Here is an 11,503-nt window from a genome sequence, read left to right on the forward strand (position 1 = left end):
AAAAAGAAGAGCAGAAAGGAGAACAGCACGACAATGCAAACTGAGATCAAGCTGGAAAAATAACACATCCCATACAACTTTCAAAACCCAAGATGTATAAAGCCACTCTTATTCACCATCAACAACTACAAACCCACGTATCTAGTGTTGGCTTCGCAATGAAACATAATATATATTATATCCACAAATTATATATATAACTACGTGCCATGGGTGAGAGAAGTAAAGAGCAGTACTACTACTCCCTGTTGTAAAAGGTTATATTCACAGATTTAAAGCGAAAAGGACAACAAAATAGTCCACCAGGAATTGCCCTTCGCCAAACCCCATCGTGGATGTGCCGAGTTTTCTCCCAACTAGTTTAACATATCATCCAACAACTGAGGCTCCACCAAGTCTCTGTCCCAAGGAGAAGTCACTGAAAATATACCTTGTTATATATATATGGTTATAACTAATTTTCTTTCTTATGTTTGTCTTCATCTTTGGTAGAGCTAAGCATAGAACCTCTAATCCACCAAATGGGCAACAGTCTCGTGATCTCTGATCCTCAACTGATAGTTCCGTCTCTATAGCTCACCACCGGAATCGACCTATAGTAGTCACGGAGATTTTACCTTCCCAAGCAAAACCAATTCCAGATCTTGAAAGACTAGAACATACGGTAACAGGGTCCACTCCAAAATGAGGGAAGACCCAGCGATGATTTATGGAAAAATAGCAGAAGAGACAACACTTCAGCACCCAAAATCGAAGTCCCAACTTCGTGTCAAAAGCTGAAGCAATTATATTAGTTAGAAACAATAGCAAGGGTTTTTTTCGCAATTAATTTAGAAAAACATACAATCTAAACCAAGCAAAACCTCCAGTAGTGCACACATGAGAAATGGCATGATTTATGAACCAGCATATTCGGTTGAACCAAACATGTTTGTTTAATTATGTTCTCAATACCAGCAATTACCTGGATTGAAGGTCCAGAATTGCAGCTCAAAGCAGTGAGAATGTGAGATGTTTGATTTGAAACAGAAACTCGAGCAGAATCACTAACCTAATAGGAATCAATGAAGACTCTGGACACCATAAACATCTAGTTTCCAGTGACATAACTTCTAAAAGCAATTAAAAATCACTAAACAGCTTAATAGCATCCTTCTTTACGTATATATACTAGTGTTGGATAGAAGGGAGATCACTAAGTTGAAAAACCAATTAAAAAAAAAATCACTAAACAGCTTGTTATCATTTAAAAAAGCACGTGAAAAAAAAACAAGGATGCCAGATTAATGACTCTGTTAGGGAACCATACCCCAAACAAATATATAAATATCAGTAACACTCTGCATAACAAATGAAATCGCAAACCTAACAGAATTGCGGTGTAATCGGTCTGTAAGGAAGACATGGAAGGTGGATGATCTAAAAAATAATTAGTCATCTTCAAGATCCTCGAAAAAAGGCAAAAGACATGACTACATGCACGCATTTATGAACACGAAAAACTCAAAAGCCTAATCATGGAATTACCTATGATCAGATAAAAGGCAAAAGAAAAAAAGAAAAAAAAAAGGTTCTGGATGATAGTCGACATACCAGTTTTTGTAGTACTAAGAACCTGAGCCTGACTTCTGAACCCATACTCGCTTCTGTGCATACATAAAAATGATCATAAGACTAATAAATAGATAAGGAAGTGTGTACGTCGTGCTACTAGTACATCAATAACTCACAAGTCAAAACTAAAAGTACTAGTTACTGCACCTCATGAGAACCATAGTTAGCGGCGACTACTCTTTTGGATGGCTTCCCATCACTTGGACTCGGGTATCCATCAACATCCTTCACCGCATGTGCTGATCCTCGGCGACCAGAATGTCTATGGGAGCCTGAACAGAGTAACTAAGGTGAGCTGCAAACATCAAACCAAAGAAACGGCAGAGCTAAAATAAGAAATAAGTGATCAACTTTAGTTTCTATAGCACATCTATACCATTTTCTATAGTAGAGTAACCACTGCGACCACCTCCGAAAGTTTTAACTTCACTTCGGCTAGTACTAGGCATGTCCACTTTCATTTCTCCATGATTTGGTGGGTGGTCGTGGGCAGATGATGAATTAACACCCTGAAAATTGTCAACGGCTGCCTCCAGGTTTCGAGGTTTGCTACTGAGCTTGTTACTGAACCCAATGTCCACTCCATCCCCAGGATTGGTAATTCCATGAACAGGTACATGTTGAGTGATTGTTATCCCTTCCACAGATTCCGACAGCAACTGTGATGAGGAAGATGACAAGGATTCATCACTTGCATGTGAACCTTCTGAACGACGAAGAGTCCATACTCCACGATCAGGTCGATCCTTATTTCTAGTGCGTTTTTCTTGCTTCTCGTTACCTGAGACGAAACCATGGTTATCATTCAAAATAACCTTCTCATCTGTAACCCTTCTTGAATCGAAATCTGAACCAGATGCAGCCTGTGAACCACCAGAAAGAGTGTCCTTCAAAACTGAACGCATGTTGTTTGGCCGAGGTGGTCGCTTATCCTTCTCGTAAGTTAAGGACTGGAGTTGCTGCTCAGAATGTGCGTCCTTATTGGATAGTATGGTTCTAATTCTCACACTTGCCTCACGTGAGTCACGTCGCTGGTTCTGTTTGAAATTGGATGCACCAGGCGAAGTTTTCAGTGGAGAAGTTACAAATAGTGGTTGAGAACCACTTCCAGAAGCCTGTCAATTGCATCATAATGTGTTCAGTTAGGAAACCACTGATTGTCGCAATCGTAAGACATTCAATGACTAAGGAAATTGGAAGTGAGAGTCTACTATAAGCGTAAGAAAGAACAGAGATAAAAGAAACAATCAACTCTGGCGTGACCGTAGAAGCAAACAATACAATTTCAAAGCTCACATGAGTAATTTCTCGCTCTTTCCCTTTCAAAAGCACGACTTTCTTCTTTAGTGGAACAACAGTCCCAGGAGCTCCATCTGCAGTGCTTGGGACTGCAATTTCATTGAATAGATACACCATAAATTTTACATCGCAAGAACGCGGAAAAGATGATATCGTATAAAAAGATTATTTTAGAGACCATATGGTTGCATGAATATAAAGCACACATAATACTAATGTTAACAATACGAAAATGTTGGCAACAACATTAACAATAATTATAGTAATTAATAACAATGTCAATAATATATAGCGGTGCTAATAATTAACAGTGACAACAGTACTAACAATTATATTTAGTATAGCACAATACTACGTTCAAGAAGCAAGCACACCCCTCCATCTTTTACAAGCCAACAGGCTTACCATGCATGCAGTTAACCACGAGAAATATAGCAATAACCAAGCTCTGATCATATTAGCAGGCACTATCAAGAAAACGACAAAAAAGATATTTGTCAAAGAGAAAAATGAAAGATTTTATTCTTTTCCAGCTCTGGTAAGATTTCAAGAAAGAGCTCAGCGAAATCAGCTGCTACCTTTCATTTTAGATTGTAATAGACAAGACATACTCCTAGCGTCTTGAAATTATAATTGCCATTACAAGCAACAACGAATCCAACATCTCTATGAAAAAAACTTAAAAGTTCCTATTCAGATAAGATTTGTAGAGACATCCTGAGCAGTTTATGTTGTTGATTAATTAGTCAGCGCACCTCTAATCCTAGGTGTTACTGTTTCAGTAAGCAACCTTTCCACCTTGATATTACTTTAAGTCAACCTTAATATGGTGGTACGAAGCACCCATTTAAAGAGATCACAAGCACAAGAAACAAGTGCAGTATACCAGTCTCATAATGTGTATCAATACTTGAGAAATTACTCCATGCAACCTTCAATTAGCTACTTAACTACTTTCAACTACAATATTACTCGTATCAATTGCATTCATAAAAACTGCCACTAACTTATAGGGTAATTGATTCCCAAGAGGCTGAATTTAGCAGAACCACTAAACTGTTCAGTTACGAGAAATATCTAACTACCCAAAGTAATATTGTTAGGTTTTAGTTATGTTGATTGACAACAGAGGAAAATGTTTGTACACCTACCATTTTCTACAGAAGTTGACTTGTCTGAACGATGCTGGTTGTCTCGCCTTGGCACCAGGATGTAATTTGGTTTCTCCTTAACACTCGTATTCTTCGGACTGTCCCTCAAAACATACTGTGAAACAAAAAAGGAAAATGGGTATGAACTGACATCTAATAATAGAGGAATAGAAAAACAAATGATATCAGAAGATCAGAAATGACAAGAAGTTAATAACAGGAAAACACAACGAGGCATCAGTAACTTGTCTCAACTGGTATACACACATATATCTATTTATATATATATTGAATTACCTCAGTGCCAATATTAACCAAAAAAGTGATCTCTCTACTTCCCCCATGATTCTAAAGTCAAGCATCGTAGTTTAGCTAGTGCTAGTGGCATAGTAAGTTTAATCATTACAGTTTCATTCCTCTTAATTATCCCTCCCTTAGTTCATGGTTCATCACATACGGACAATATATTCCATATACACCTATATTATTTGGGGCAAGGCGACACGTTGTAGCTGCGGTGCCATGTAATAGCACATACCCCAAGTATATATTATGTAAAATTGTAACTAATATTCAGTAACTACAAATTACAAGTCTAAAAAGTAACCAAAAAAAGAGTCTTAAATATAACTAATAACACTTGACCACAATTAGTTTGCCCCATAAATAGTAGCCTTAATAACAGTATCTAGTTGACACTTAGCGGCATATACAGTTTAAAGTGGTGTTCTTTTTTCGGGGCAAGGCAGTTCAGAAACTACCAAGCTACCACTTTTGCACCTACCTCTACAACATTAATTAGAATTAACCTATATTTGTTATTACCGTAGATATATGGCACTGTCACGAAGTTTTATTAGTTAAAGACTTCCAGTTTATAAGTACATGGACATCCAATAAGTTCATCCAAATAGCCTAACAGATCAATGCATGTTTGAAATTATCAGTATCCCTTGTTACTTTATTCCATGCATCACGAAACCTTGCTTCCTAAGCAGGTGATCTATTTAAATCCTTATATCCAAGCTATTTTCAGTGTCAAACCAGCAGAAACGACATGCCAGCATTACCTTTACAACCCTTGAAAAATGAAGTCATGGAACTAATCCATCAATAAATAGAATCAAATTTTATTATTGGCGCAACTAGCTATAGAGTAAAAATAAAAACAGAGAATGAAAAACAAAAGCAGTATCAGGAAGGAAGGAAGATATGTACCATCGAGGATGCCTTCTTCTTTTCAGCCCTTTGCTTGCTGGAAGATGATCTTGAATTACTGGGTGATGGTCCACCAGATCTTCTACTAGGCTTCCCATTAGATAATGGCCCCTGCCAAATATATACAACCTTAAGTAATGCTGTCTAGAGTAACAGTGGCAAAATGGTGTCTCTGCGAAAAAGAACACCGCAATAAGATGAATAAGACTCTGTATCACCTGAGATCCATTCTTCGCAGCTCTTTTCTGGCGAATAAATTCCATTAAAGGGGTAACAAAGGGAGCCTCCTTCACAGCACCTAGAGATCCGATAAGACGATAAAGAATATTTCCGTACAAAAATATGTATTAGTAATCATACTATATTTGCATGTTTCTGTAATGATAATGTTAGCATCGAACAATTATCTGGAACAGAAATTTGGTACTGAAACTAACCAGCTCGTTCGGCTTCTCTTCTTTCCAATTGTATCTCTGCACTGGGAAGATTCTCAACAGGTTTTGCCAGAAGTTCGAGAAACTCCAAATATTCAGCATCTAGTCAATCATAAGATAACTTTGTTAAAATACAAAAACCATATGACATGTGCGAGCCAACCATCACAGTAGAGGTATTACTTCCAAATGATATATGAATGAACTCAAATTGATACCTTTCAATATTGTCCCGTCACGACCATCTTTTTTGGACCATTGCTTTGGAACCCGTTGTGAAGGGGCATATTCTACGATAGCTTTGAATTGAGCACCTGCAATAATATTACCATTATAAATAGAAGAAGTTTGAACTGAATAACAATAACAGTTAGTAAATAATATCTTAATCAGTGTTATACAACCAAGTGCAGCCAGAACCTTGCTTCAAAGAGGAGTAAACTATGGAGCATGAAATCCCTGAGGCATTTACATAGACGAAGGTCTAGGAAAATTAATCCACAACTGTTTTCAAACTTGTGCTGAAGATGATCGCCTTGCGACCATGGGGATGATAGAAATACACAATGGTACACACAACTAATATAAGAATGCATTTATTAGTCAGAGTCGGATTATTCACTTTGCATTTTAACAAAACCCTAGCGACTTAGGCTGTAAGCATTAATACCTTTACAACATAACCCCGCTCTTACAGAAAAGGAAGAATAAAGGAGAATAAACATGGTCCTGCATATGAAACCAATGTCATATTCCTTTGATCCCTATTTTGTTCTCATTTCAAATAACTCATGTTAACTACTATGTTGAAAAGTTTACCCCCAGTGTCATGAGGTTTAAGCCTCACGCATTCCGTCACAGGAAAACTCCACCCATATCTCCACAGTAGTGTTGGCTTAAGTCAGCGATTTTTCAAGAGCATTAATAGTTTTGTTAATGAAAAGTATTAAACTGCGTCGAATTTAAAACAACGTTTTAGAATGATGGCTATAACCACAGTACAATACCCTTCCGTCAAAACGCAGGTACAATACTTCCTAGAATGATGACAGTTTGTTATGGTAACAGTTCATAGTTGTTGATAATTATTCCTGCTTTTCGAAAAGCTAAAGTAGAATATTACAGAACATTTACTATTTAATATCTCTTGTCGTCTATCGAAATAAATCAGACGGTCAAGAAGAAAAATGTACTTTTGATATAAAAAAATACTCAAAACACTATCTATAAACCAACTGTTTTGCAATATAAATGCTTGGCATTCATATCAAGTTATTTGTATGATCAACTTAACCCCCTAAATCACATCCACGGTAGCGTAAAACAAGAGTACATACCATGAAGGAGTAGTGAAACACATTCCACATGCTGCCAACAAACAACTACTGCTAAAGAAACAAAAAAAAAGGATTAGCTTATTACCTTTCTCATTGACAAACACATGGCCATCAAAGAACTCCGCAAACTCAACAACGTCATCCGGCTTCTTAAAATCGATATAAGCTCGAGAATATATTTGATGTTTATGGCTGCAGAAATTCATTCAAAACATAAGCTGCTGGCATATCTCCTTAATAACAGATGATGTTTACTAAACCAAATGTCAGCTCCATCAGATGATGCATGCATGTAATTCTTATGCTAAAACTAGAAACTGGATATTACAGAGAAAGAACAGACAGCTAAATATGTAAATAATCTCATCAAACTACACGGCCAAAATTTGTACATCTCAAAACTAAAGTCTCAATACACATTACTCACAAATCACTCTTCTTAAGTTGCTAAAACCCTAGAATAACTCCAATTACTTCAATAAGTAACTACAAAAGTGATAATTCAATTAAAGTTTTCACTATATTCATCTACAATCCCTAAACACAATCTTACTACAATAATAGACAAACTCCAGAAGTAAATTACTCCACAAAAATTAAAACAAATTAAAAAATAATATATTAAACTGAAAAAAATTAACAAAAAAAAAAAGACGGAGAAGAAGAAGATAAGAACCTGGTTTTTCCAGGACGAAAAGTAATCCAGTTGTATCTCGCAGCAAAGCGGCCATCGATTTGTTCCATTAGGGCAGACTGTGTTAACGCAGGAGGCAAGTGCCGAAGCACAACTTTTGTTCGATCCGAAGGATCCTTCATCTCAAAATTATCCAAAATAATAGAATATAAAAACCCTAAAAAACAAATTAAATTGATAAAAGACAGAAAAAAAAACTCCTTCCTCCTAACGAAATTACATCTTCAGTTTACCAAAAATCTTGGGGATTACTGAGAAAACTATAGCCCTAATTTTGGGGTTCTTTAGGTTTGATCTTTGAACAGGAAAAATTATGAGTATTTTTTTTCTTTTCGGTCTCTCTAATAAGAGTCTGTCTGTCTACACACAGAAACAGAAGACGCTTTTTGGTGAGATTTTGAGTTTTTCTTTGTCTTCTTTTCTTCCTGTGTGTGAGCACGTATAATGAGTACGTATGTACCAGATAACTACAGGTTTCTTATCTACATGGGCAGTACAGATGTATATGCAGTTGGTAATGAGGTTTCGGTGTACACGTGGATAAATTATGCTGACATGTCAGTGACTATGTTTTTAGCCACCCAGTTAGGCCGGTTTCAGTTTTCGAGTGCACTTGTGAAAAACACAAATTTGAAAAGCCAGATGGAAAGAAAAAATAGATTGTCTTCCATTGGGATAGATTAATTAGTGTTTGTGCTACGCATCAGGTATTTCCTTTTTCTTTTAGATTTGGTGTGTGCGGGTTTCGTACCGCCTCGTGGCGATGTATTTTTAATTTGGCGTCACCTTGTCTCGTCTCAATGATTAATACGTGGAGAAAATATTTAAAATATGTGCAGATTTTATTTATTTTTCCTTTTATTTTCGCGGGAAATATGTGAGTTTTTTCCCTTTACTATTAATTTGGAAAAAAGAATACTAATATGATAGGTATTCGTTTTCCAAAATGAATTTGGACTTCCATAAAATTCAAACATGGTAAGTTAAGTTTTCCTTTTGAGTTTATAATTTTTAAACCAGTAATACGTTGCCAAGTGTCCTCACCAAAAAGCTCATTTTACAAAACTCAAAAAAAATTATTTCGGCCAATAGGAAGCGAGGGTTTCCTCACCGTTCAACGTATGAGCTTTATTTGACAGAAACCACAGCTATAACTAGTACTACTACAACTCATTAATAGTGGATCGTATTAAGTCATCTTCTGTTTAGCTAAAGCTTGTAATTGCTTTGGTAATTCAATAATTTCTCTTTTTGTTTAGGCCTTTAAGTCTTTAGATATCCAAGAGAAGAGTAAGAGATCCATTTTATCCAGCATATATCTCAATGATGTAACCCGATGATAGTACATTTGTTCAAATTATCATTGCATATCTTCCTTTGGGATAAATCTCGGGGGAGAACAACGTAGAATTATTGTTTTTATAATAGTCGTAGATAGAGAAAACAAATATAAAGAGTAACCGCTCAAGTCATTTTGTGGATGCCGACAGCTATATCCATCAACTGCCCTGTATAAACAAGACTTATAAATCAGTCAGTGGGTTGTAGTTTATGGGCAGGTATTTTAAACTCTAAGACCATTTCTAATGATGGAAGAGTGAATTCCGCTAAAATCTAATATGGCATTGAATAAAATCGACGGGAAAAGCATTAAGGGAAGACCATGTCTTATGGTGTTCGACTCAATCAGTTTACCTATCACAATTTTATTGAGCGATCGTGTAACATGTTCACGATTGGGGAATATCTTTGAAAAATAAAAGATAAGAATTATGTTCATGTTCAAATTATGTCGACATCTGGAACTTTCCTATTTGGCAAACCCTAATTCCGAACTCACACAAAAACGTATAGTAATATGTGAATGTAGAGGATTGATTTTGCTCTTGGGACCGTTTCTACCATGACTCCTAATATAGGTTAAGATCGGTTCAACCAAGTTTCCAAGTCTAGGTACGGATTGGTTCTACCATGACTCCCAACAATAGCTACGGTCGGTTATACTATCTATCCCAATATAGGTAAGGATCGGTTCCACCATGACTCCCAACAAAGGTAGGATCGGTTCTGCCAACTATCCCAATATAGGTAAGGATCGGTTCTACCAAGATTCTCAACATAAGTCGAGATCGGTTCTACCGTATATCCCAAACTAGGTAAAGATCGGTTCCATCATAACTCTCAACATAAGTCAAGATCGGTTCTACCAGAGTTCTTACCTAGGTTCGAATTTGTCATCCAATAGATCTTCAATGAAAACCATACCAAAACGTGTATTGATTTTCTTTCGATTACGAAATAAGTTTTGTATATGTACTTCCTTTAAACATATGTAACAAAACATAGTTTCCTAGGATGAAATGACCTATATCCAATACACAATCAAGTAACGAGTTACATAGGTTATATTGGTGTCGCATTTATGGAGTTCAAAAGATAAACGTTATACTTCGTAATCAAATATTCTTCCTTGACAATTTGATCATAATAGAATGATCAAGTCTAATATTAAAGTTTTAAATATAACCTTGCATGTTATGTTTTCAATCTTAAAATACTTGAATGCAACGATAGGAATGGAAACAAGTCAAGTCAACCAACCTCAAGGGGAAGGATGTTGTCTTCATTGTAGTCGATACGTCTTCACGATCTTCGGATCTTCAAGGTAATACATGTATTTCTGTACATTCATAGACTTTCCTAAACGAAGTTGACTCTAGTATGTTTAATCAAGCGAAGCTAATTGAGTTTTGATAATAAAATATGGCAATCAAACTTGACATACCAACGCATGGTGGGTTTAACTGAGCAATGCTCTAACACTTGTTGTGTCATTTACTTTACCTCCGCATTATAATTGTTTTAATAAAGTAAATAACACGTGTATGTTAAATCCTAATCATTTGACATTGATATTATAGTCAATCGGTCTTGTATCGTAACTACTGTCAAGTGAATACCTTGATTTACACTCGATTTTGTCCACAGACGATCATACTTGGTATCAGACTTATAATTTGAAATGAAAAGATTGTGGTGTACTTGGGTCCCCTTCAGACTCAATTTTTTCAATACAAGAAATACCTATATATTGGAACAAATAGATGAAGAGTGGTATGAAGAAAGAGCGGAGATTACTAGAGCCGATAGAAGTACACACGAGAAAATTTATGAGTCCATGTCGAGAATATTACTACGAGAAGATGATGCAAAATTATTATATCCCAGGATGTGGTTACTTTGATCAAGATTTTCAACGTCGTTAAGGGAGCAACTTGATAACTAGAATTATTTGAGAGCTTTATCGGGTATAACTGAGATGTAATTATCAGTATGATGCACAAAGTATATGTGGGCCTAGTTACGAATAGTTGTTCACTGTATGCTCTGCATCCCTTAGGATCTTATGTTATGGGATGCCGGTTAACTCCACAATGAGAATATTTATATGCTCAAAAAAGTACCATATTTAAGAATCTCAAAATATTTTGTGAATCATCAGTCAATCATTTTGATCCAAGTTTTTATAAAACCAAGTTATAAATATATTGACCGACTACTCCTGCAAAACAAGTAAATGGTTTTTCTAATTTATTAGGCAATCTTGCTTGCATTTATGCATGTGTACAAAGAGAGTGTCGTGTTTCCTTGCAAGGTCAATATAAGGGTCATTACAAAACTAATTGTTATTGTGGAATCTTCGCTACTTATGTTGGATATGACATCTAAAAATATATAAAAATAATTCGGATCTCA

The 11,503-nt window shown here is 36.0% G+C and overlaps 1 protein-coding gene across 1 annotated transcript; it reads right to left on the bottom strand.

The window, feature by feature from the left end:
* Positions 1-29: 29 nt before the first annotated feature.
* On the bottom strand, positions 30-8,159 carry LOC113283339 (regulator of nonsense transcripts UPF3-like). Its single transcript, XM_026532564.1, has 12 exons — positions 7,730-8,159; positions 7,139-7,245; positions 5,935-6,030; positions 5,720-5,818; positions 5,501-5,580; positions 5,283-5,393; positions 4,065-4,179; positions 2,911-3,002; positions 1,991-2,729; positions 1,762-1,886; positions 1,594-1,646; positions 30-776 (listed from the first exon to the last, which is right to left on the bottom strand). Exons 1-11 carry the CDS (start codon positions 7,867-7,869, stop codon positions 1,608-1,610), a joined length of 1,743 nt encoding a protein of 580 aa, XP_026388349.1. The 5' UTR covers positions 7,870-8,159; the 3' UTR covers positions 30-776; positions 1,594-1,607.
* Positions 8,160-11,503: the final 3,344 nt, after the last annotated feature.

This window comes from Papaver somniferum, chromosome 5 (genome assembly GCF_003573695.1).
Source record: "Papaver somniferum cultivar HN1 chromosome 5, ASM357369v1, whole genome shotgun sequence".
NCBI classification, from domain to species: Eukaryota; Viridiplantae; Streptophyta; class Magnoliopsida; order Ranunculales; family Papaveraceae; genus Papaver; species Papaver somniferum.